Raw genomic sequence first — 27502 nt, 5'->3', positions numbered from 1 at the left:
GAGTACTTAGCACTTTGCAGGACTGAATCCATAAAAAGAAATTTGAGATTTGGGTGTTAGTAGCACAGAGAGAAAAAACCTGCAAAACATAATGTGGATCCAGGCCTGCCCAATATGGATGCCCATGCCAGGGCAATTCCTCTCTTGTTTTTATTGCATTCTGAGCCATATTTCCCTTTGGAAGAGCAGCCTCTCCTAAATATTGACCTCTTCCTAAGAAGTTTGAAATTGTGGAGCTTCTTCAAGATAGTCTGCTGAACACATCCCTGGGGTAATTCCACCAGGGTCAGTGGGTTGCACCAGGATTGGCCCCTCATCTCCAAAAATGTCTTGTGGAACAAGGCTGATTCACAGCAGAAAAAAAAAGAGGCTATGGACCTGATTCTGAAATGACTCCACTGAATTCTGGTGTAACTGAGATAAGCATTTGGGCCTTGTGTTTTGGTGCTGATGATGTACCTGATAACACTGAGTGTTTTTCTTTTGTAGTTTCTCATCCAAAGAACAACTACTCCTCAAGAACACCATGCAGTTCTGTGCTGCTGTCAGTGACTTCGCATGTGGCATCTGGCAAGCAAAGTACACACTCCCGAAAATCCTCCAGTCACATCAAGAACTTTGATAGTAAAACGGTCAGCACTAAAATGCCAAATCATCTTATTTCCAATCCCACAGAATCCTCTCCCCAAGTAACCCCAACAAATAAACAGGTGAGAAACTACATACGAGCTAGACTGAAGTCCAACATTCACAAACTCATGGGAAAATCTGCAGTATTACAAGTGAACAACACAAAACCAAATACCATTTTGCAATACATCATATGCAATTCGCCATTTGCATGGATGGACAAAATGAACTAGTAGATGTTTTCCAAATCCAGTTTCATGACTGTGTGGAACATATGTGATGGAGGAACATAGGAATTGTCATAGCAGGAACAGATCAGTGCCCTGTGACCACTATCATTTGCTTCAGAGCAAGGTTTTTAAACCCTGCATGGTACCTAATTGCCCTATACTATGCTATGGGGAACTATTTATTCCTATTGGTAAGTGATCAACTCATGTCTTCAGGACTTGGTAGATCTTGAAATTTGAACTCTGCCTGATTTCAAGAGAATTATATTATTTCACAAACTCAGTAGTTCTGCTTACTATGTTGTGGCATATTTATATCTGTTTCATTTACAGGAGTACCCTGCAATATCCTTGTCCTGTAGTGCTTACTTGGGTAAAGCTCCTGACCAGGGATTACAAGATGAGACAGATCCATAAAGAGAAAATAAGGAGCATATTATAAATTCCATGTGTGTATAGAATCTGCTCCATAGCAGTCATACCTCTCAATGGAAAACCACCACTTTCCACAACTGATAAAAACTTGCTCTCTGTAAGGGATAAACAAAATGGGCGTCTCCCCCATCCATCTGGATTCTTAACTCTTTTCTTTCCACATGGATTTCTGCTGTTTCTTTCTGCAAATCTTATTGTACTATTTACACAACACTTTAGTATCCAGAAAAATAGTAATTGTGTTCTTGGGGGGGAAGAGTCAAAGTGAACCTGGGTCCAGATCCTCAAAGGTATTTAGGTGCGTCACTCCCATTGATTCCAATAGGAGTAAGGTACCTAAATACCTCTCAGGGTCAGGGCCCATATTTTTTACTGCTGCTTACCTTCGCTGCTGGTGTTTCTGTGGAGCTAATACATCATCACTTTTTGACCAGCATGCGCATTTGCAAACTGCTCAGGTGCCAGCTCTGTAGTGATGGTCTTGCAGATGTAGCTGGTTTTTAACAGAGCTCTAGCAATGATCAAGCTTATATGTTCTGTTACATCCAGGGTTAAATAAATACACTGGCTGCATAAGGAATTTGATTCTGCATATACTTATTAATATTCACTGTGTTTGTTTTTAACAGAATCTTTTAAGGGAGTATGTAACCTAATGATCATTCATTTTCCTTCTTGATAGAATGGGCCTTCTAGCCAGAGACGAAGATTTAACTCACAGTATCACGGCATCCGGCCCAATGGGTCTGTCAAGTCACAAGGTGCCAGTAATGAAACAGATCAAAATAATATAAAGAGCAGTTCCAGATATGAACACAGAAGACAACAGCATAATAGTTTCAGACCTAAAAATAAAGGAGCTATGAAAAATCAAGACCAGTCCACAGCTACAAGAACCACAGAGAATCTCGCACATACAGAAAAAACCCAAAGAAAGCATCGTACACCAGACAGCACCGAGCCCAGACCATTCCGCAGCAGTGTTGCTAGGGTATCTCAGTGCAATTTATGCCCTGCAAGAATAGAGGCCTCTGCTGATGCCACTGTTCTTTCAGTGCCAGCTGTGACTTTGGTGGCTTAAATTCTCGCCAAGAAGAGAGAAAAAGCAGATTTATTTTTTTCCATTTCAGTTTCTCACTCAAGGTGCTAGTTGAAATGCTGACAAAAAGCTAGTCTGTCAGAAAACAGAATCAATTTAAATCAGTTTTTGCTTAAAAACCTGTTGTCATTTTTATTAATTCCAAATAATCAGCAGTAGGTCACCTCATACTTTCAAGGCTTTGCTCAGTATGCTCAAGGTTATTTTTGTCATGACAATGCAGCATTTTTGCCAGGCAGTATTCGCTTCTTAGAAAAATCAAATCTAGGTTGAACAAAATAAATTGAAGATTAAATGCATAGTAGCAAGATGCCTGCTATAGATATGTGGTTGTACCAGTCCACTCTGTTGTTTGTAGAGCAGTTAATGTTAGAAAAAATAACAGGAAGTTCATGCATCATGGTCTGCAATAAAAACAGATGATCTTATAGAATTTTTCTGTACAAGTCTATACAGCATTCTTTCTCTCCATATATATATATCTCTATATTATATACTCGCACAATAGTGCGCTATACAAAACAAATTAAAAAACATAATGCATTTGATTTCTGTCTGTTATTCCATAGTGAAAGATCTGTAAGATCAAGTATAAATTGTATTTAATACATAATATATTAGTATTTTTCATTGGTAAACTACCCAGAGTCTGGAAAAATGCTCATTTCTTACGTTTGGAATGTATATAGTCACATTATCCAGGTGCACAGTCCAATTCTCCACCTTTATCAGTCACTTTTTTATGACTAATTGAAATTATTCTTTTGTGTATGAAAAGTTGCAGTTGAATCCAAACTGTTTTTCGCTATAGGAATCATCTCTCCCACAGGAGAGCTATGACTCTTACAAATCTGTTATGGTAACATACAGCAGAAAGTGGAGGTGGATATCGCATCCATCTGAATTTTCTATTTAAAAAAAAAATCTTGATAATTTTAAATGTTCTGATTCTGAATTTCAAAAACCTTGTTTCTTCCAAAAAATTAAAAGTTACTCCCTAAAATCTCTATAATGTTTGCTGCTTTGCAGTACCAAACCACATAAGCGTCTCATTTGTTTATACTCGTTTTTGTGGCAACAACCACCCTCAACATGCACTTTGGGCCCAATCTTGCAGTTCTTATTCAAGTAAAAGTCCCACCAAGATCAGTTCTCTTTTATTTGTTGACTTTTAGGGCTTTATTCCTTGCTTGTTGAAATTTATCTTAGACATTTGGGACCTGACCTAAAACTCACTGATGTCAATTGGAGTCTTTTCACTAATTTCAATGGATTCTGGATCCGGCCTTACTTTCTTTTGTGGACTAGATTCCAATACCCTGAGTCACGCTGAATAGCACCTTGAGCCACAAGTAGCTCTACTGACTTCAAAGGGACTGCCTGTGACGTAATCTACTACTCTGCAAAAGGTATGAGAATCTGGCCCTCTGTCACCACATCAATGAAATGCCTGACTTGGCAGCTTATTTGCTACCCTTCACTTTGTCATAGTTACCTCTGCCTAATTGTTACTAGAGGGCTTTATTCAGTTGCACTACGTGATGCTATTTCCCCTTCAAAAAAAATCTTAAAGCATGAATGTCCTTGTTAGTTTTTCAAATGAGGGACATCATTTATGCCCAATCTTTGCTCATTTCTCTGAGTGACATCAATGGAAGTTCCCTAGGTGGATATTGGGCTTTATCTGGCTCTAAGAAGCAATTAGCTTCTCTTCATCTTCAGAGATAGTGAACGAAAAAATAAAAATATGGGGGCAACATTTCTTACTTAAGTATTTACTCAGTAACAAGGCATTGCATCTCTACTGCTCACCCTGCAGATCACCAGGAAGCAGCTCACTTTGCAAAAGGCTTGAATGGTTTCTCTCCATTTCAAACCCACAAGGCTCACTGACAGCATGCTTGCAGATGGGTGATCAGAAGAGACTGGATTAATGCTAACCTGAGCTGCTGCTGTTTGCAAAGGCGGGTGGGGGGAGTGACTTCTGTTTTCCAGAGTGGATTGCAGATGGTTGGGCTAGAAAGGAATAAGGAAGTTGTCCTGTGGAATTGTGGGATACTTCAGGCTGACTCCCAGTCCCCAAGTCAACCAGGGCTGTGTCTATACTGCAAAGTGATAGGGCTCAGACTGTGGGGCCTGGTTTAATGCAAGCTCAGACCCTCCAGGCCTGCAGGGTCCTGGGACCTTGAACCTGAGCTCCAGGTTAGCACAACTGCAGTGTAGGCACAAGGCGCGGTGGGGGTGGACTTGAATACGGGCTCAAGCACAGGCTTACATTTCACTGCAGCAATAACCATAATGACCCAAGGAAACCCTGTGCTGCATCACATGCAAGTGAAACTGCTCTGGAGGCTACAGCTATCCAACTTTGTGTGGCAGCTCTTTATTATGGTGAGAGGTATAACAGAATACCGCACAATTCAGAGTGTTCCAGAACGTCATCCAAAAAAACTACAGAAACAGCTTGAAACATTAGTGAATGCTGCACCAGCAGCTGGAATAAGCTGAAAAACAGCTGAAGAAGCCTGTATGAAAATGGCTAAATCTTTAATGCAAATTAGAATGTCTGACATACAGAATTGTCACTGAGCCACCGGCGGGGGCAGAGTTGTAAAATTGTAACTCGGAGCTAACTTGCATGAGCCATCCAAATTTATTCACTAGAGCAAAACAAACGACAGCATTTCCCAGGAAGTTCACAAAGCAGCCAGGCTCTAAAACTTCATCTCCTGAGATTTCCCTCTCACCCGTAATACTATCTTACCCTCCTCTGAGCTTCTGCCTGAAGGGAACCTTAGAATGCTACTGCAGGGCTTTGCTATAGCAGAACACCCATACTGCCTCACAGCCTACTGATTGATTATTACTGCACTTCTGACTCCTTTAATTATTTGTAGCAAGGCTGGCAGGAGCCTATAAGCCTCATTCTCTCTGACTTTCAGAGCTGTATCACCTAATCCTTCCTGCTCAGTTTCTCAGGTGAGAGCTTTGACCTTCATAAATTGAAGAGAGAAGGGGGAAAAAAATGATGAAATTTTCCTTTCACAGGGAAACATCATTCTCTTGCTTCCCGGCCATACTGAACTGCAGCCATGGTGCACTAATCAGGTAAGTGCTTAAACAGAAATAGTTTAAAACTAGTTTCCTCTCTTCGCCAGCAAAATGTTGGAAAGTGAGACCACCACAGTGATTACAGAGACAACAGACAAGATATTAAATATCTATTATATGCAATCTCTGCATCCCAGTCTCTTCCAGGAGGAAGATTTAGTGCAGAGAAGGAACTAAAACCTAGCAGTGTATATATAGCACAATCAACTATGCCATCTGGCTGCTCGATTTATCCATTATTGTCTGTTTTCTTGTAGGGGTTACAGCAATAGTGGGTATTAAGGAAGGATTTGAAATGGAACAGAGTATTGGCCTCACAGATCAGTTTAGGATTGGCATTACATGAATAAGGTAGAGCGTGGAAGAAAGCATGTAGATATTTGTGGGAGAAGCAGACAAATGGCCAGGCACAGCTGATGTCATTAGCAGAGCAGAAGAGATGACAAAAAAAACAAGATTGAACTATCATAATGCTGGGTTCAGAAGACAGGCAGTTTCCCTTCAAGTAACATATTTGTTTATAAAAATGACTATTTGCACTGCATGTTGTAGAGGAACTTCCTAAGCTATTTTAACAGTTAGCTGAACCCAATACCAATTACTAACTGTAATATTTCTGTGACTCTTAGCTGAATAACTTTTTAGCATTATCAGTACTCTCCTCCTAGACATTCAAAATGAACATGTGCCTATCATATGAAATAACATTGATTTGTTTCAATTAAGTACAAATAAATTTTCCATATTTTGAAGCAGTTTATTGAATTACAGCTGTATGAATCACACCTACTGTCGGTGATAACAGGCTTCTGTCTCACAGCCCCATGCTCAGTCACATGTGAACGATTTTCTAGGCATTAACTTGGTGTGGTACTCCTCTACATACTTAACACTTGCACTGCCAAACATTGGGTTGTTTGAAAACACAAAATTCTGCTTATACAGAAGGCTGAAGGAGTGACAAGAAAATGACAGCAATGTTTAATCCATCAAACTAAACAGGCAATACATTTTATACATGAGATAATGGCCATTGGACGCTAGTACTCAGCACAATGGATTGCTAGACTGAAGTTATCGTCTGAATTCAGTTTCTTTTATAGATTTACCTTGGTACATTTTTCAAAGTACCCTGGTCATTAAGCACAATTTGACAGATCATGTAAAATCCCAAATGAAGAATCAAGTCTCATCTTTAATACAACTTCCCCAAATCTTTCATGTTACCTATATCTGTATAAGAGTTTGAGTGCAGATATACAATGCCATACAGGACATCCTTTGCTGAAATAGAATCCTGTGGCACCTTATAGACTAACAGACGTTTTGGAGCATGAGCTTTCGTGGATGAATACCCCATGCACATCTGAGGAAGTGGGTATTCATCCACGAAAGCTCATGCTCCAAAACGTCTGTTAGTCTATAAGGTGCCACAGGATTCTTTGCTGCTTTTACAGATCCAGACTAACACGGCTACCCTCTGATACTTTGCTGAAATAGACAATTGTAATTTAATGTAGCAAACTTTCAAGACATTAGGCCCCATGCTGCATTTTTGGACGGGGAGGGGGGGAACCATGGGAATGTAAAAAATCTGCACAAAAACTTTTAACTTGCCAAGATTCTGCCCAATGTTCCCTCCTCTCCAAAACGCCAAGTGTGTCCCATGCCATGAAAACTACTCACTGAGCTGGCAAGTTTCTTTTGGTTTCAGGTTACCTGCATGCTCACAGGCAAGAGCTAAGTGCAATTGCTGCTCCTCCCTAAAAATCTCTTTTGATAGTTATAGGTTGGAGCTAGTTAATACATAATTCTATCCAAGCACAAAATTATACACACATTGGTTATGTGAAACGGTGCAATATCTAGCTTTACAGATTTTAAAAATGGATCAGAATAGATATTTATGTCTCCAGCTAAAAGAAAGCATGTTTGTGCCCACTCCATTAATGATGGGCTTGAGCCAACTTCCCAGTTCTGTCAACAGGGAATTTAATCAATCCCTTTAAACAGAAATCCTGTTTTATTTCCCCACCACTCGCAGTCTGCTCAACTGTTTCATCTGCCAGCTGAATCTTGTCAAAAAATTAAATTGTAAACTCTGATGCGGGGCCTGTCTTTAGTACAAGTACATACAATGTCTAGCACAATGGGGGACCTGACCAGTGCCTCTAAAGGCTATTGTAATGAATGTATATATTTATTTATTTCTCCTCCAGCAACCTCGGAGTTTCTGCCATTTATTTCAGTCTTGTGCTGGACTGTTCAGGCTACTGAGTATCATGTTATGGATTTGGCAGTAATGCGTATTTAATAATAATAATACTTTACTGCCAAGGAAGATTACCTAGAGTAAATAGTGAACTGATGCCAGCACAGAAAATTGCACAAGATTTTTTCTGAAAGTGTGTGTGTGTGTGTGTGTGTGTGTGTGTTTTTAAATCTTTTAAAATCATCAAACACCGAAGACCACGTTGGAAGGAAATATTCAGTCTTAGGAAACTTATTTTAGAAAGATAAAAAGTACATTACAAACAGCGCCATTATAAAACAATGAAGTAAAGAGTAAACAAAATTGAATATGTATGAAAAAATTGGTTTTTCGTTCAAACTCTCTTCTAAAAATATTTCAGACTCTAGGCCTATGGACACAAGGTAGTACACAACGTTAGCATTTTTCCATAATGTTTGTTCTTTTCTACATAATCAAACTTTCATTTAAAAAAAATCAAAGTTTCTATCTTGGGCCATTAAAGATGCAAGCTGGCCTTCAAAATGTAAGTTGATGGCCAGAAAACTGCAGTTTTGCCAACTTCCATGATATTTGGTGTTGTTCTTAGCGCCTCAGCTACAGGAGGCATGTTGTTACATGAGAATCTCACTTTTAAAAAAAATTAATAAAAGCTAAGTTTCTAGCCCTCATGGCTTCAGAGTAAAGCTTGAAAAGTCTCATTGTTTAAGTCCATCATGTGATTTTTGAACAGTTGGGGTTGGCAATGTTAAAACTCTTTTTTAGTCAAACAAAATCAGCAAAAATATGCACTATATAAATCTCATTAAGCAATGCTGGTCTAAACACCCACGAAGAATCAAGGCACTTCTTCAAGACATTGGTGCAAATTCTGCTTTGCTACACAGGTGTAGATCTGCAGTACCCATTGATTTCATTGGTGTTCCTGCAAATGCACACTGGTGCAACTGAAAGCAGTATTCAACCCATATTTTTGTTGTTTACCCATTTTTCAAACTCTGCTGTTTTGTTGTCTAGGCTTGAAAGAGGCCGAGCTTGTCCCTGGCTCATATGTCAGAGTCCCGCATATATGAAGGGAGCGGGGGGAGAACAAAGCAATTACTGCTGTGCATCTGGCATAAGAGCCTTACTGCAATTGTAGGACAGGATGGACCATAACGGTGCAATGGCAGGCTGTTTCCAATTCCAAAGGAATTCCTAGCTCGCCCATTCAATTCCCCACTGGAGAACACTCCCCCTTGGCAATCTAATACATGTATGTCTCAATTCTATGAAAAGATCCTGCCCTGTTGCTTCCATGATAGGCTCTTTCCTCTTACATTTCCTAGTCCCTCCTCTGTGGCAGGTAGGAGGATGGCTCCTTTCATTGCTGTTAAACTGCTTTTCCTATATTCTCCCCAAAAAGCACTTTGAAGCCAGCAACCCTACTCCTTACTCTTGCTAAGTCAGATACCTTTGCAATGTCCAGTATTTTACATACCTGGAGAGTAGAAGACTGAGTCGGGCTCTAAGATTGGATCTCCCCCATAATTAATTAATGTAACCTTTTTTTTCCAATTTGAAAATATAAATTTAGGAACCTAACCTTGGTCTCAAATTTTTTTTAAATCCTGACCTCTATCAATAATGAAATTAGCTAGGTTTGGTTTGCTTGTATGCGTGCATATTCTGTTTTTAAAGACAGTAACATCATGGCAACTTGATTTAAGTAAATATCTGAGAGATGGTCACCATGTATCGCAAACAATGTTTTTCAAAATCCACACATCCTGCCCCATCCCCCAAAAAATTAAACGTAAAGCGAGAAAACTCATAACTTACTATAAATTTGAAAACCTTTTGCCCATGTACTTTTTACTATTTTTCTCCACAATTTCTTACCAGCTCTAGTAATAAATTATAATCCAGGATGTGTCCCTTGACACCGGGGTCAGAAACTCTTCGTTTAGCAGATTATTCCAGGAAATCTCTGCTAAAGAGTTAAACATTATCATCCAGTTTGTCATTCTCCACATTATTCTTGATCTTACTATTCACTGTTGATATACTGGATTCTCTCTCTCTTAGTGACGTAGAAGTAGTAGGAATTTCAACAGCAGGAACTTCCTGTTCATCTGTTTTACTCAGTGAGGAAGATGACTGAGATGGTGACACAATACACAATGGAGTCCGCTTCAGTTTTACCACACGAGTGGTCATAGGTTTCTTAGACATTGAGATGTTGAATGTAGTTTGATATGCTGCCCCATTTTCAGCACCTTCAGTTCCATAAGATGCCTGAGAACTTGTAGGCAATGATGGGCACGTTGCAAGTTCAGTTTTTGGCACTACTTTGCGCTGTACCAAACTATCACTGCTGGGTCGTTTAAGAGTTACCACAGAATGTGAAGAGGTGTTACAGGCAGCTACCTTTAATGAAGCAGAGTTCTTGACTTTGATGTGGGTACTTGTTGAAGGACCAGAAAATCGAATTGGTTTAGGACCAGCTTTAAAGTTTTGACCATCTTCCTCCTCTTCAGTAAAGTCTATTAATCGTCTGTAAAACAAAAGACTGTGTGGTAAAGGAGCAATCTAGGTATTTAAGTTATTCTATGCATCACACATAATTAAGCTATAATTATGAAATGGCTTGTCTACAACATTCATCCACAAATCTGACCTTTTGTTTATTCCAAGGTCAGTTGTAGTTACTCAATTATGCTACTCCAAGTTGTTAGCAGTCATTATTTCCTATCAGCCATACCCCCACAGTATTATAAGAATATCTTAAAAGGAGATGATCTACAGAAAGCGTTAGATGAAAATGCATGAGAGAGTAGTGACGGATAGAACTGGGAGGATAAAAGAGTGTGGGAAGATGAAAATATTCAGATAAATTAGGGTATGGACAAAGGTCTCCTGTGATACCCAGTAATAAGACCCCAATATATTAAAAAATGCAAGACCTCAGGTACATAGGAGCACTGACAAGATGACCAAATTAAAGAGTGTAAAACAGCTATAGGAAAAGCAAAGATCTCAAATGAAAAGAAGATTCCACTAAAGACTTTCAAGAGAACAAATGAAGGGTAAGTGAAGGGAAGACAAAATAGGATCTCCATAAAAAAAAAAAAAGGCAAATTTATGCTTTTTGCAGAAGTAGCGAGCATTTCTACAATGTTCAACAAACACTTTCTCTGTCTGTGTGGCAATGGAAAATGAACAGATGCCAGGAAGATTTAAATTCATCAGGGATATAATAAAAATAAACCTGGTAGAAATCCAGGTCACACTGAAACAGCAGATCAAGAAATTAGAACATTTAAGGGTTGACAAAACAAGGGCTATATTTGATCCAAGCCAAAAGTAGGTCAAAGAGAGAATTAGCAAATTTATATATAAACCTCTCGGGGTGGGGGAGGGTTAAAAAGGAAAGCACAGAGTTTGCAGTAAAGCCTACATAATTTTGTCAATACTTCAAAAATGTATTAAGGCAAAAGCCAGCAAACTATTAATCTGTAATGCTAACTGCCAGAGTGAAAAAGACAAGGAAATTCTCCTGTTATCAATGAGTAACAGAACCTAGAACACTGAGTATGAAACGAACTATAAGTATTTGCCATGGGGAGAACTTTGAGAAGTTGACAAAGAAAAGCTGTAGATATAATGGACCTGAATTTCAGGAAAGATTTCTGTAGTGATCACCAAGACATTCAACTAGAAAGTCAGTACTGTAATTAGAATGTGAAGTTTGTGAACTACCTGAGTAATGACAGAACAGATTTAGATATATGACAAAACAACGGATGTTCTTGTGAGTACTTAACACTTTGGAATAAAAGGGATTGGTGAGTGCCCCATGGATTCACACTGGAAGAATTAACAGTATCAGAGATCGTTATTCACTAATTTTGTAAATCTGAGAAGTCAATATGAAGGATAAAGGCAATACTATTTGGACTGATTTGCAAAACCAGTGTAAGATAATGAGGCAAAGGACGTTTTTTAAGAGAGACACATGAGAAGGGAATGCAGCCTCAATGTCCATATAATACATACCAGAACAAAAGGAGGAAGGGGGGATGAAATGAAAACTAATAACCTAATCTTCAACCCACTGCTTATCAGCAGTAATTAAGAGGAAATATTCCCATAGGAATAACTAGGATTATCTAATGTAAACTAAAAGAAATTATACAGTGCTTAATCAGAATAATGGGCTAGATCAAGGGTTTCAATTGGCTGTCTGAAAATCCCACTGAGCAGGAATCACACATTTGTGCTTCTGCGTATTGACTGCACCTATGAAGATGCATCAAAGCACACTGAAATGGACTACAGTTATACCATTGTACTGAGTTTCAAACTTCTTTACTTCTACGTCATGAGAGAGGGATGGAGGTAAGTGGAGGAGACAGTGAAGATACAAATACAAGGTAATAGAATTTGGAAGTGTACAGAAGGGAATGGAGGCTGCTTGGCAATCTAATGGGAAAACAGATAACTGTGAAACAGAGACTGCTTGGAAAGGACACCCTGTTTTATATGAACAACTCTCACCTCAGACCTGACAAACTCATTATGCCAAACAAATATCTTGCCTGATATTTATCCATGAAGACCAACATGTAAGGTATCTACAGAAAGTATCTAACTTTTCAAGCTTCATAATCACTGTGTGATGTACATATGGGTAATATTTTAAGGAACAATGTATCTATATTGAAAGTATGCTTTATGGACTTGGAAAAAAGTAAAAATTAGTCATCGGGATGTCTCAGCAACAGCCAATTTGGGCAAGAGGGAGTTATCCCACCCTATCTGGCCAGTAATGCAATGCAAAGTTCAATTGTTTAGCCTTGTGCAATACTAAGACTCTGAATGGGAAACCAGCAGAGGCAATGAAAAACAGCCGAAACCATTTGAAGGGAAAAAAATAAACTTTACAACAAGATGGGATTTACCCTATGAATAGAAAATAAAAGTTTGTTTTGAATAAAACAGGGTGAGGGGAAGGATCTCCATTCACTGAGGAAAACCTCTGGCAATGGTGGTGGAGAGGGCGTGTTTTTATGAATATTTGCATCCTGGTTTGTCTGAAATCAGCCAGCTCTGCAAAAGACCAAACCTTGGGGAGAAAAACTACTTTATTACATAGGAAAGGTAATCACTGATAAGTGTAGACCCACATTTGCGTTTTATGTTTTGTTAATGTTGTTTCTACTTCTCTCTCATTGCTAGTTAAACCTTTATTCAATAAACCTTATTTTGTTTTGTTAAAAGTACTCACAAGTGCTGTGTGGTTTATAGGTTTGGTGGTCTAAAGTAAACTGGAAAAACTGGGGTACACTGGTCCTTAGGGAGCAGAAGTTTTGGAATTTCTGTAAGCAGCCAGTGCTAGGGACTGGATATCACAGGGAGGGATGATGTAAGATTTAGGAATAGGGGTGCGCCTACTATTAACTTGCCAGGTGAAGTTAGCCCTGACATAATCCAGAGAAGAGACCTTGAGTAGCTGAAAGGCTGGGGGTACCAGGGAGCTGACACCCAACTACTACAAGAAAGACTGCCTCTCCCTAGATGCATGGGATAACAAGGTAGCTCACAGCCCTGAGTACCCCAAGAACCATCACACCAACAATGGACTAGGAGTAATGCAGGGATCACTTTTATGTAGGATCCTGCAGAACAGGGTAAGAATGAAAGGGTATCACCAAAAAATTGAGTAGAGAAGAACACCAGCACAAGAAAGAACAAAATAAAGAAGAGGAAAAACTTGTGGAAGGAGTGGTAAGAAGTTCATAAAAACTCTAGATACAAATACACAAACAAATCATACTGGTATAATTAAGGAGGCGATGGAAGGCAAGAAGTAAACAAGTGAATAGTTAAAACTTTAGGGCAGTTTTCAGACAGACGTTTCATTTGGCTGCCAATCCAATTAACAATAGATAACTGGATCAGTAACCAAAACACAACTTCTCTCTAAACTTCAGAACCTTCTCTGCCCATTTTAAAGTGTGTGTTTGTGGGGTAGAAGGACTGTAGAATAAGGAAGACTTTCCCACAGGCCAAAATTAAGTTACATTTCTTCTACTGAGGTCAGATTTGCAGTTCTCTTCCCGTTCTCTTCCCCGTGATAAAAACCAGATTTTATAGAAATGAAGGTGTAATGAAGAGACAGTGAAGAATGAAAGATAGAAACTTGAAGTTCATAATTATTTCAAAAGCTTAAATGGAGTCTAAAATTTTTAATAAAGAGACTGAGGGCTTGTCTTCCCTACCGGAGTAAGTCGACATAAGTTACGCAATTCCAGCTACATGAATACACTACTCCAATGACGCAGATTAGGTTGATTTACCCCAGTGTCTTCACTGCGCTGCCTCAACGGGAGCCGCTCTCCTGTCAACTTACCTTACTCTTCTCTGAGAGCTGGAGTACTGTGGTCAATCAGAGAGCACTCTCCCATTGATTTAGCAGGTTTCCACTAGACCCGCTAAATCAACTCTTGCTGCATCGATTGCAGCAGCATTGATCTCCCCATACTGAAGACAAGCCCTAAGTTGTTTTCTCTTACAAAAGCAGTAGTGCATTCTACAGTGCATCTCAAGTAATCCAAATCTGAATCAGTGAATATACCTTTTACGAACTGGAGACATATGATGGAGACTTCCTCTCAAAGGGCGTTCTTCAAGAGTCCAACATTCTATCAGCTGGGGCATTCTCCAATAGCTGAAACCTGAAGTTCCTAAGACAAGATACTTAACAACATCTGAGGGAACATACTCAATGCATGTGTGTATATGTAAAAGCTAAGAATTATTATTATATTCAAGACCTCTGCTTTAGAATTATGACTGACAGGTATCTGTGCATCAATACTATGTGTCTTTTAGGCATTCCACTCTTATGTTGGCCAGCCTATCGCACCTTTGAGATAGTAGCTCATACGATGTGAAGCTCGATACTCCTTGAAATTCATCTCCATTCAACATTCCCAGTTTAAGGAACACCTGAAAACATGTTGTTCAACAAATGACTAAGGTTGCTCTCTTACCTCATGCCATTACTGAGTTATTGAAAACATTCAGAAATGTAATTTTTTTTTGTCATTTGGTGAAGAACAAAGCACTTAGGATTTCTTATACTTTCCTACAGAGGTATAACTACTAAAATGGAGGAAAAGAATTAATACTGTACCTTTTCCTTCCCAGACATCAAAAGCATCCATCATCTTTTTCAGTTCGCTCACTGAATAATAACTCCAGATGTATTGGACATTACTTCCAGCCTCTCTAGAAATATTTTAGAAGTAAAAATTATGTATTAACCTAGTTAATACTTTTTAGATAACATATGTTGCACGAAACCCTCAAAACAATATTTCACTCCCTTCCTTTACCCACAAAGAATCAAGGATTTTTTAGCAGACTTTTTGCAAAGCAGACATGAAAATGTTATACTTTAACATCCTTTTCATTTCTATAAATCAGTACCCCTCTGATCCACCTGTCATCTGCAAAAAATGCCCATTTTCAGCACTGGGTATCAGCCATGAATGCTGCTGAACTGATGCTGAACATGGTTCTTGTGCAATGGTTGACGTGGACAAATGGTTTATCAGTTTCAGAAACCTGAGCTGAACAAAATTTGTCCCTGCTTATACTTGTACCTGAAAAGTGTCCAACTCCAGCTTAACTGCACCAGCTGCTGACATGAATGGTCAGCAATTGGTATTTATTGTATAGACATCCCTAATCACTTCTGACTCCAATGTTTTCTGAAGGGAATTGATTGACTGTTAGGACTACTGTCCCTAACCTTTTTTTTTCCAGTATTTTTTTTACAATATGATCAGGTTTTGTTCCCACATTTACTACTTTGTTGTTGTTTTTTTAGCCTTTGTCTCATCCTGTGGCTGTTTCACAAAAGAAAAGTTACAGAATTCATGACTTAGGCCTGATCCTGCAACTCTCAATGATGTGAGTAATTACTATTTAGAGTGACAACCTGGTGGTGAACAGACAGTTAATTCCATACATGCTCAAGTATTTTGGAAAAGTTAAACTTATTCCAACAAAAAATCAGGAAAACCTGTATTTTACAAGAATTATCTGTATGAAATTTTACCTTCAACCTTTTCTACCTTTTAAATCTATGCTTTACTTATATCTGACAAACCTAAAACCTTTATTTTAAGCAAAAAATCAAAACGTGTAGTGTTACAAAACACACGCCCGTTGGGTGTACCATGAGGTACAAGGTTAAAAGCAGAGTGCTTCCAGCCACCCAAAAATATGTAGATGTACTAGTAACTATTATTATTATTATTATTTATTAAAATGCACTACGCTTGTGGTATTGAAGAACATTATAGAATCGTAGGACTGGAAGGAACTTCAAGAGGTCTTCTACTGTGGTCCCTTGGTCTAAGACTTAGTTCTGCCTTAGTGCAACCTTGATAGGTGATTGTCTAACCTGCTCTTAAAAACCTCCAGTGATGGAGATTCCACAATGGATTCTAAGTCCTTTGATAAGTCTGGGCATAAATTAGATAGTTTCCTTTTGCCTTCATTTCTTCATTCCCCTGTTGTCTATCTCTTCCTCCTGTCTTGTCAGATAAGATTTTAAAATGTGACTCCATTAGTAACTAACAAACATTGCATTTGTTTTTTGATCTGAGTAAAGATTAATATATAACAATTTTTCACCACTATTTAATGCAAATATTTGCCTAAATGAAAATGTAATTTTAAAAGGGAAAGATGTTTTTAAAACAGTCTTTAAAACAAAATGAGGATTTACAGTAACTGTAAACTGGCTACCTTTTGTGGGCTCTCTCTAATTATTGTACTCCCTGCTTAATTTTAGATCTTTACTAATTTCCAGTAGTAACAACAATGTATTAACTAGATGCTTTCCAAACAGAAAAGAAGATAGGAACCCACGCTGAGGAACTGACAATCTCATTTCAGTATGCTCTCTGATGTTCAACAATCATCTTACCTTTTGTACATATTTTTATTATTTATTCTTCCTCCCAGTTCCTTGTCAAGTACGTCAGTCCCATCAGCTTTTGTGGCAAACACACCTATAATCCTACTCTCACAGCTTGCTCCAGATGTGTTGAGATAGTGCAGAACCCAAACGGTAGGCTTGGTGCAGGCTAAACCATAAGAATCACAGAAGTCTATCAAAGCCTGGAAGGGGAAAATATAATGTAGGACTTCATGTTGTTATACTAAGATTTTTTTTAAATGACTACATTTTGTCACATTTAAGTTTATTTGGCTTTAATAATGAACTCTACTAAGTAAATCAATGGTGCAGCCACATCTAGAAGAGTGTGTGCAATACTAGTCTTCCTACCTCAAAGAATATTGGAAATTGGAGGAAATTCAGAGAACAGCAACAAGAATGATTAGGGGACTGGAAGCTAAACTGAAAAGACTGTAACTGTTTATTTTAGATAGGCGCTAAATAAGAGGAGACATGATTAAAGTATATAAAATAATGGTCTAGAGAAAGTAGATCAGGAGCTTCTGTTTGTGGTGTCTAGATTCTCACATTTAAATGTGATAGGTAACTTGAGCTAATTAGCAATCAAGCATAGTAAAAAATATCCTCTAGACAAGCCCTAAAACAGTGAGTGCTGCTTGTGTTCCTTCTGTGCCTCAACAGAATAAACTAAATTCTAGCTGCCCTCAGTTGCCACAGATTCATAGATTCTAAGGCCAGAAGGGACCACTGTGACATGTAGTCTGACTATATGTATAACACAGGCCATAGAACTTCCCCAAAATAATTCCTAGAACATCCAATCCTGATTTTGAAAATGTCCATGATGGAGAATCCACCATGACCCTTGGTAAACTGTTCCAATGTCTACTAATTGCTCTCACCATTAAAAACATGTCTTCTTTCCAGGCTGAATTTGTCTAGGTTCACCTTTTAGCCAGTGGATCATGTTATATCTTCCTCTGCTAGATTGAAGAGCCCATATTAAATATTTGTTACCCATGTAGATACTTATAGATTGTAATCAAGTCACCCCATAACCATCTCTTTGTTAAACTACACAGATTGAGCTCGAGTCTATCATTATTAGACATGTTTCTAATCCTTTGATTATTCTTGTGGCTTTTCTCTGAATCCTCTCCTATCAACATACTTCTTGAACTGTGGGCAACAGAACTGGACAGTGTTCCAGCAGCACATACCAGTGCCAAATACAAAGGAAAAATAACCTCTTTACTCCTGATATGTCCCTGTTTATGCATCCCTGAACTGCATTATCTAATTAGAGTTTAGCAGAGTGGCACTGCAATGGTTATGTGGGATGACAGAAGAAAATTAAAATACATAGTTTGTCTTTCAGATCTCGGGAAAAGTTTTCAAGACTGACAAAAGAAACACCTTGTAAAGTTCTCAAATTAAATATGAAGTCACTGAAACACAAACATGGAACTTCACAATGCCAGTTTTACAAAGTCACTTTTCACAGAAGACCTGCCTTTGAAACTGAAGGTCAAATTTAGAGTACTGCTTTACAGAAAATGTTGACAATTAATTTACAAAAATACAAACCCATGAAAATAGAGGGTGCAGAATGAAGAGAAATGCTGGTGTATCCTTAATTACCATGACTCTATTAGCAATTCTAATAAGTAGCAAGTGATTTCTTCCTCTAAAACACTGAGTTGATTGATGACATATACAGGTTATTCAAATATTATTTGGTACCAACTGAACAATATGAATTATGGAATACTTTTAGAAACATAAGAAAATGCCAAGACCTTTTTAAGTTCTATATTTGACCTTAAAGAATGTGTCTCAATTTCATTGGCTAAGTGGTCAGACAGACTGTAAGGATAAGGGATGCCAAAGTAATCTGCCTCTTCCTGCAATGCAATTCGTGTTTGTTCATCTTTAGGAATCCGAACGTCTCCATGAAGATAATCTAAAAGGTACTCAAAGAGATTTCCATCTCGATCAATAAGGCAAGCCCCTGAAAATAAAATAAAATATTTTAAAATACCGTTTGTAACTTAAGGCAGAATTTTTGTCACATTCTACCAAATTATCAAGTGGATCCTTCAATTAATAATTTATCAAGTGGTGTATATATAAGACTTCCTTAATAGTTATTTAAAAAGGTATCTTGCTTGGGAGTGGTAGTCTTTTCCCAGCAATATGTCATCACTTAATTTAAAATTGCTTCTTTGCTTCTCTACTGTATTTCTTAATTTGCAGATGAACAAACTAAATTCCCAATCCTACAATCCTAGGGTGGAGTCCTATGCTAGCTGGAGTTCTAATGAGAAATCTGGAGTCAGTCTGTGAAGATCACTTTAAAAGATAAGGTCCTAAACTGATTGTACCAAATATAACCTTACAAAACACGTATTCTATTTAAATGATAAAATCAAACTAACTCTAGATGCATCTGAGCTTGCTCTTAGGGAGTCAATGTCAAGTTGAAATCCAGTCTGCTTCAAAAAGAGTTCAGTCATTTCATCTGCAGTACTGCACTTGTCCCTAAGTTTCCCTTTTCAGCTTGTACAATATTCGTGTTTGTTTTTTCTAAGATCCACAGAAGCAAAAGAAGAAATTGACTGTACAGGGCCAACAATTAAACTGATTATATACAAAATGCTGTTTTTCTCTGTCTTTCAGTTACAGTGATCTTACATGTAAAAACAGGTAAAACATTTCAAACAGAAGTGATTTTTAAGTTGACTGTGTCCCTTCATAAAAGTGAACAGTAATGAGTCTAATTCTGCCTCCAATCACAGCAGTACAACCCCACTCTTTGCAGTAAGGCTGCACAGCGATGACTTAATGCAGAATTTGATTCCACTGAAAACAGTTTAAATCAGCTTTTCATATCTAACTTCATTGCTAGTTAAAAAATGCAGTCTTCTTTACTGGCAATGATGCATTCTGGTTATTTTGCACCCTTAAAATCAATCCCTTCAAACAATTTTTATGGTATGAAGGCTCATTAACCATATCAGAAAATCATTCATTATCATTTAACTTTAAAGTTTTCCACTGCATTTTTAAAATTAGTGAAACACTTAATTTACGCCAACTTTTGAATATAATGTTATTGTGAACTCTTAAATTCTCAACTTCAGTTTCCTTTAAAGTCTAGAGATATGTCTGCACTGCAACAAAACACTTGAGGCGGGTCCAGGTCAGTTGATTGGCTTGTGGGGCTTGAGCTGCAGAGCTATAAAATTGTAGTGTAGATATGGGGCTCAGCGTGGAGCCTGAGCTCTGAGACCCTGCAATGAAGTGAAAAAGTCCCAGAGCCTGGACTCCAACCTAAGGGTATGTCTACACTGGAAACTCCAAAGCTTTGAAGTGCGCTCCTGGTAATCCCCCTCCACGAGGGAACTAGCTCCTAGCACTTGGGGCCTGTCTACACTATCACTTTAAAGCCCTCAGACTTGCTGCACTCAGGGGGGTGATTTTTCACTCCCCTGAGCCAGCAAGTTAGAGCGCTATAAAATGTAAGTGAAGACAAGCCCTAAGCCTGAATGACTACACTTTATTTTTATTTTGAAAAACAAGAGGAGGCTAGCAAACATCAATTAATCATAAAAGATTTTATCCCTAAAAACTAAATGCAATTTTTAAAGAAAAAAAGTGTTTTCTAATTTTGTGGTGTCCCTAACTGAAGGCTAGTGGCTTGTTTTTTTTCAGAAGTTCCTAGCACCAACGAAATCCCTCTAAATTAATGGAATCTGGAGGTGTTTACCACCTCTGCAATTCAGGCCACAGGACTGTATCCAAATAGCAGCTTTATAATTTATCATTATTTCATCCTCTTACAGTGTCTCTGATTCTTGAGACTTGACTCAGATTACTTGAGAAGTATTCTTGTCCCTTTCTATGTAATACTTTTATTTATTTTTCTATTTGTAACCAAAGCTTTCATAGGTGCCTCTCAAAATTGGAAGAATATATGATGTCAGTTTCTGCCTATTAGCTACAGTAACTAATACGGTACCTCTGTAACTTGAATACTGCATAACACAGAAAAGTATTCTAAAGCCACCTGAGTAGATATTAGATATTTAAAAATTAGATTTATTTACCAGACTCATCTATTTTTAGAGGAAAACGTCCACTGAACATAGATGCTAGCATTGAATCCTTAAAGCGGCATAAAGACTTGCGTCTGGCTGTGTACACACAACCTCTCACGTTAAGTCGAAGAATATCTAGCACCTCTGCAGTTTTGCCGTCTTCCATTGCATTTGCAAATTTCAATATTAATATAGTTATGTTCTACTAAAACCTGTAATAAATTTGCAGAAATAAAAGTAGTTAATTCTAATACAAGGAAAGCATATTTCATACAACACATTTAAGTAAATATTGCTGTTCAACTTGGGCATCTTAATGTAACACAATGAAATAAAGCCAAAAAATACTGTACATTTGTCTTGAAAATTATCCTGAAAATTTACTAGTGCTCAAAAGCAAATCATCTGCTTTTATGCCAAAGTTAAAAAAAAATTATATATCTTACTCAGAAAAAAAACAAAAAATACCAAACACACACACACAACTACTCTCCCTAGGCAAATGCGTACATAGAATTTTGCCTGGCCACTCTATAATGTGAAAGTAGTAGTGGAAGACAATGGAATATAAATCTTAGGTATTTATTTAAAAATGGACATTGGTGACAAACTTCATAGTTCAAAGGACTAGCAATGGGATATGGTGCCTTTCGCCTCTTCAAAAACCTGTTTTTTAATTTGTGTTGCTGAATACAGGATGGTGTTGTCAAAACATAGTTTCACCTATCAGACTGATAATGTGAGACTTCAGTGGGGCTCCCTGTCTACTGGCACTGAGTTGACTGCAGATGAAGGCCCAGTGTGACTAAGGGTATGTCTAGACTACCTGCCGTAATGCGGGTACCGATCGATTTTTTGGGGATCGACATATCGCATCTCAACTAGATGCGACATATCGATCCCCGGACGCACTCCCATTGACTCCAGAACTCCACCGGAGCAAGCAGCGGTAGTGGAGTCAACACAGGGAGCCGCGGACGTCGATCCAGCACAGTGAGGACGGGAGGTAAATCAGAGTAAGATACTTCGACTTCAGCTATGGTATTCCCGTAGCTGAAGTTGCGTATTTTACATCGATACCCCCTCCCCCCCCCCAGTGTAGACCAGGCCTGGCACAAGCATCAGAAGAGAAACTTCAATACTTGTTTTTAAAAGTATACATTTTGTATATTAATACTTCTGATTCAATCCTTCTGAGGATCTTCTACTCAGCCACAAGTATGGACTGATTACGCCTTGCACTATCACTAGAGGAGATAAAAGACATATTAGAATCCTTTTACTATAGCAGCCATGACCAAAGCAGATTGGCAACTGTTCCACGGGATTCCCATATTGCTAATCTCACTGTCTGGCGAAGCAGCTGCCTCCAACAGTGGAATTTTTTAAAAAAACCCTCTGCACGTCCAGTCTTTGCAATGATATTTTATTCATGAACAGAGCTGCGGAGGGTCACAAGTGCTTTTTTCCCTGGGACGTCTGTGCCGCTGGGCTACACACAGGGTCGCGGTGTAATTTCATGTGTGACAGGCCCACAACAACCCAGCATCACACCGAGATCAGCGAGTCCAACACCCGCCGCGGTGCGAGTCTCCATCTGCCTTCACCCCGCTAACGCGGCTGGGTTTACGCACAAGCACCCCCAGTGGCGGTGGGGCCGCCCAGGACCGGTGCCAACCCTCAGGCTCCCGCGTTCCGCCCCCACGGGGCAGCCGGACGAAGCCCGGCATCGCCCCTCGCTTCCCGCAGCCGGGCAGCCGCCAGCGCAGGGTCCGAGCGAGCGATGGCCGCGCTCGGCCCAGACCAGCCAGCCTGACCCGGCCCCTCCACCGGGGCGCGGCGGCGCCGGCGCTGCAGGGCTCCCGCGGGCCGACGCCAACCCGGGTCAGCCAGAGGAGGCGAACCGCCGCGGCGAGCGCCGTATTTCACCTAACGTGCGCGCCGGACCGGTGAGGGGCAGGAGCAAGGCCCTACCCTCAGGCCCACCCAGCGTAGCCCGCGGGAGAAGCCAGGCCCCGCCCGCGCTGCGGGGCTGAGGGCGCGAACCGGCGGGCGGGAAGAGAGTCAGTACCTGCTCCGCCGCCCCCGGACCTGGGATAGTAACCGAGCGCAGGCCCCGCCGCTCCCGCCGCCGCTGCCGCAACAGGGACTGTCCGCAGTCCGCACAGCGCCACCCTGCGGCCCCGCCCGCCGGGGAGCCCAGCGGCTGCGCCTCGGAGCCGGGGCGTGCGTGGGGCCAGGGAGTGAGAAGGGGCCTCACCCCACCCTGCACAGCAAACTGCCCCGTATCCCCCACGGGAGGACACGCACCGCGGATCCGCGGCAGCAGCTCTGCCCCAGTGTTCATGGGTGTGACACCGCGCCCCTCTGAGCCCTAGCTGGGGAGTGAGGTTAGCGGGGCAGGTCACGTTTCGCAGCGCTAGTGTTTCAGGCTATCTGCAGACTCCAGTGCAGGGAGGTCCGTGTAGTTACACTTGGTTACATGTTTGAGACCATAAGAGCGGCCATACTGAACCAGAACAATGGTCTGTCTAGCCCAGTGTCCAGTCTTCAGGCAGTGGCCAATGCCAGCTGCTTCAAAGAGAATGAGCAGAACAAGACATGCATCTGAGGAAGTGGGTATTCACCCACGAAAGCTCATGCTCCAATACATCTGTTAGTCTATAAGGTGCCACAGGATTTTTTGCTGCTTTTACAGATCCAGACTAATACGGCTACCCCTCTGATACAAGGCAATTATAGTGATTCATCCCCAGTCATCTAGTCCCAGCTTCTGGTAGTGAGAGGCTAAGGCAGGGTTCCCCAACGCTCTGCCCTTGGGGGCATCTAAATGCGCCTGCGTCCTGGCCAGCAGTCAAGCATCTGCCAAAATGCTGCTGAAATTCGGCGGCATTTTGGTGACGACGCCTCTGGATGATGCCACTTGTTGCCGACAAGTGACACCATCCAGAAGCACGTTGCCGCTGAAATCCTGCCGAATTTCAGCGGCATTTCGGCGGATGCTCGACCGCCACCATGGTCCTTCGTCTGGCACCCGCCAGACAAAAAGTTGGGGACCACTGGGCTAAGGGATACCCAGAACATGAGGTTGGCAGCCCTGGCCATCTTGGCTAACAGCCACCAATAGACCTATCCTCCATTAACTTATCCAATTCATTTTTAAACCCGCTTATACATTTGGCCATCAAAATATCACCTGGCAAAGAGTTCCACAGGTTGACTAAGTTGTGTGAAGCACATCCTTTTGTTTGTTTTAAACCTGCTGCCTACTATTTTTATCAAGTGAGCCCTGGTTCTTGTGGTAGGTGAAGAGGTAAATAACACTGCTTTGAGCACGTTTTCCACACTGCTCACTGTTTCATAGACCTCTATTTTATCCCACCTTAATTATCGCTTTTCAATCTTTCCTCATATGAAAGCTGTTCCATACGCTTAATCATTTTTGTTTCCCTTCTCCCTATCTTTTCCAGTTCTAATACATATATCTTTTTTTGCAATGGGGTGACCAGAACTGCACAGTATTCAATGTGTGGGTGTACCATGGATTTATAGAGTGGCATCATAATATTTACTGTCTTATTATCTATCCATTTCCTAATGGTGCCTAACATTCTGTTAGCCTTTTTGACTCCCACTGCACATATTTTTCAGAGAACTAGCCACAGTGGCTCCAGGATTTGTGTCTTGAGTGATAACAGCTAATTTAGACTTCATCATTTTGTAGGTATAGTTGGGTTATCATTGCTTGTCTTCCTGTCAGTATCCCAGGGTAGGTATTGCGATATACCAGAGACATGCATAAGCACCCTAGAAGACTTCCAAACCAAACCAAATACCTCAACGTTCATAAATGTACCAGGTCAGTGAGATTATGCAAATCATTAAGAATTCTGACTATTGTTCCACATGTGTACCTTAAGGAGAGTTATGATGACTTTTTAACCTGGTAAGAATTCAAAAATAAAAAGAACATGGAATTGGAAGCCAGTATCTCCTGGGTTCTTATCCCCTCTGCCGTTAGCTTAATATGTGGACTTGAACATGTCACAACATCTCTGTGATGCCATTTACCCATCTGTAAAATAATGTTAATGATACTTAACGGTGTCACCAATTCCAAGGGGAGCTCTGAGCATTAATTGGTTTGAAGAGTGCTTAGAAGAATTAAAACTCCAAATAATGCTAATATTAGAGTGTAACAGACTTTTCTTAGATCTAGACAATGATATTCAGCCAGGGGCGGCTCCAGGCCCCAGCACACCAAGCGCGTGCTTGGGGCAGCAAGCCGCGGGGGGTGCTCTCCAGCGCCGCAAGGGTGGCAGGCAGGCTGCACTCCGCGGCTTTCCTGCGGAGGGTCCGCTGGTCCCGCGGCTTTGGCGGACCTCCCACAGGTGTGCCTGCGGACAGTCCGCTGGTCCTCCGAAGCCACAGGACCAGCAGACCGTCCGCAGGCAAGCTGTGGAAGGCAGCCTGCCTGCCGTGCTTGGGGCGGCAAAATTCCTGGAGCCGCCCCTGTATTCAGCACAGCCTCTAACAAAAAAAAGTCTTAAGGTTTACATGAACCCTTCAGTAATCAAGGATTCAGATTTCAACCTTCCTTTGTTCCTTTCCAAGCAACATGTAGGTTTTTTACTAGGTGAATCCACTAACCTATCTTATTGTTGTTGTTTTTTTATGTCTCTCTTTTCGGGGAGGTGGTAGGGAAAGGATTTGCTATGAAGTGGTAAAATACTTAGACTTTTTGGACTCTTGGTCAAATTTTAAGGTATCATAAATAAAGAACACTTTAACCAACTTATCTCAACTGTTGTAGAAGAATTTACCTCCTCTGTGGTTTTGATGCTGATTGTCCTCTATTTGAGGATTTTTGGGGGCGTGGCCAAAAATAAGGCATATTATAGGAAGTATCTAGGAGCCACTGCATATTCAGAATAAACCTAAGCTACAGCAGCAAGCACTTGCCTATAAACTATTTTTAATATGTATACAAAGCATTTAGTATTTTTCCCTAGTCAAAATGAAGGATCTTTTTATTCTTATAAACCCCTAGGGTGAAATTGAAGGGCCATTATTGAACCACCTGGGCAGTACTCACTCCCACTGTGGTGGATTAGACCATGTATTTGCCCTGTCAAGGGCTGTTAGACTATGCATGTGTCTCTGTAGTTTTGAATGGACCATTCAGCCAAATGAATAGGAAATCCAGGATTTCAAGGGTGTTTGGCTATAGAGGAGGTGCTCACAGGACATGCCTATTACCTATATATGCCTGGGACATTATATCCATTTGCATTTGATGTATTAATGCAAACAAACTTTGAAATAATTACTTGTGTAATTTTTTGACAGTTGTTAAAATCCAGTTTACTGGTATTTTACATTTGTGTTAATATAAAAGATGTCAGAGTCCTGGCTGAGTTCCCTCTTGTGGCACAGGCAACTGTGTTTGGACCCACATGCTGGATCTGTGTGTTTCTAGATTCCCTTGGGTGTGGACAGACTTCAGTCACAGTCTCTGATCTCAGGCATGCTTCCTGAGCACAGACTCACTGTCTGGTGCCACTTCTAGGGAATGGATCCCTATGGTTCAGCTCCCAAGATACTCCAGTAGCTCAAGCACACTTTCCCCAGAGCAACACCCTCGTGGGTACCCTGGTTTTTAGTTTAACCCTTTGGGGTCATATGACAGTTGAAGCAAATCAAACATAGACTTTGTAGAATTTCTAAACCATCACTCGTTTACTTACAGACAAAGTACAGGAAATACACAGATCTAGGCAAAATAAGCACACATGTACACAATTCCCACCTTCAGAGTCCTTGCTACTCTTGAGCATTGTTTGAGTTTTGGTCATTGCCTTTGGTGCATCTTGTGGACCCCACTCCCTCTCCTCTTCCTCTCTTGCTGCGCGTGGAGTCTCCTCTGATTCCTGCAACAAGCATCCCTCAGTCTGGCCAGGTCAAGCAGTCAAAAGGTTCCCCTCACTCATGACATCATCCTTTGTGTTCCCTGAATCTTCCAGAGTCTGGGTTTTTGTTGTTGTATGTTTTGTTCTGTTTTGAAAGCCAGTTGCAACACTTTGTTTCTTTTTTCCTTTTCTTCTGCTGGGTATTTTTCACTGCTTCAACCATTCCACCTGCAGACAACCTGGGTAGAACTGGTTTTCCCCTAGACAGCATAATTCCATTGTTCAAATGTACTGTCATTTGAATGGAAGGCTATTCCGGTTAATGACCTGGGCTGGGAGGTATGTGACTCCAGCCCTGGAAGCAACTGGCTGATTCGTTATATACTGAAACATACAGTTATAAAACACTTTCATAAAATCAACCAGAATTCATAAGTTTCACATAGACATATTTCCAAAACTGTCACAGAAGTCTTACCAAAAAACATTGTTTACTCCATCAGAGACCATGTTACAAATATGGACTGGGGATAAAGGGGAAGATCAACCATTTGAATATTTTGTTTATGGAACTGCTTTCTCTGAGGTTGAAATTGACTATCTTACAGGAGATCATAACGTAATGGTAATACAACTGCATTTCTATAACACCTTCCATCTAAGGATCTTTTACCAGAACTAATAATGAATTAAGTCTCTGCTGTGAGGCAGACTGGGACCCGGATGCAGAGGGTGGAATTTGGGGAAGGGAGTCCAG

General features: G+C 40.3%; 2 protein-coding genes across 10 annotated transcripts in view; one reads left to right on the top strand and one right to left on the bottom strand.

Annotated features, from left to right (window-relative positions):
- The window catches only part of SPATS2L (spermatogenesis associated serine rich 2 like), a 125038-nt gene extending 122096 nt beyond the window's left edge, over positions 1-2942 (top strand). For all 7 annotated transcript variants that reach the window (XM_050916635.1, XM_050916634.1, XM_050916630.1 and 4 more), the window contains 2 exons: positions 490-710; positions 1978-2942. In XM_050916635.1, the coding sequence (XP_050772592.1) occupies positions 490-710; positions 1978-2376 (620 nt within the window). In that variant the 3' untranslated portion in view covers positions 2377-2942. The remainder of the gene's footprint in view (positions 1-489; positions 711-1977) is intronic.
- Positions 2943-8085: 5143 nt separating this feature from the next.
- KCTD18 (potassium channel tetramerization domain containing 18) lies at positions 8086-22985 on the bottom strand. Of its 3 annotated transcripts, none has more exons than XM_050916646.1 (7): positions 22908-22985; positions 20846-21048; positions 18536-18747; positions 16743-16936; positions 14937-15031; positions 14376-14484; positions 8086-10292 (listed from the first exon to the last, which is right to left on the bottom strand). In XM_050916646.1, exons 2-7 carry the CDS (start codon positions 21000-21002, stop codon positions 9737-9739), a joined length of 1323 nt encoding a protein of 440 aa, XP_050772603.1. In that variant the 5' UTR covers positions 21003-21048; positions 22908-22985; the 3' UTR covers positions 8086-9736. The 3 variants fall into 3 exon arrangements, with proteins under 3 accessions (XP_050772603.1, XP_050772606.1, XP_050772605.1); XM_050916649.1 differs by having other exon boundaries at positions 14376-14475; XM_050916648.1 differs by lacking the exon at positions 22908-22985 and adding an exon at positions 22766-22892.
- Positions 22986-27502: the final 4517 nt, after the last annotated feature.

This window comes from Gopherus flavomarginatus, chromosome 10, assembly GCF_025201925.1.
Source record: "Gopherus flavomarginatus isolate rGopFla2 chromosome 10, rGopFla2.mat.asm, whole genome shotgun sequence".
NCBI lineage: Eukaryota > Metazoa > Chordata > Testudines > Testudinidae > Gopherus > Gopherus flavomarginatus.
Note: the sequence above shows the minus strand (reverse complement) of the source record. Positions and strands in the feature narration are given on the sequence as shown.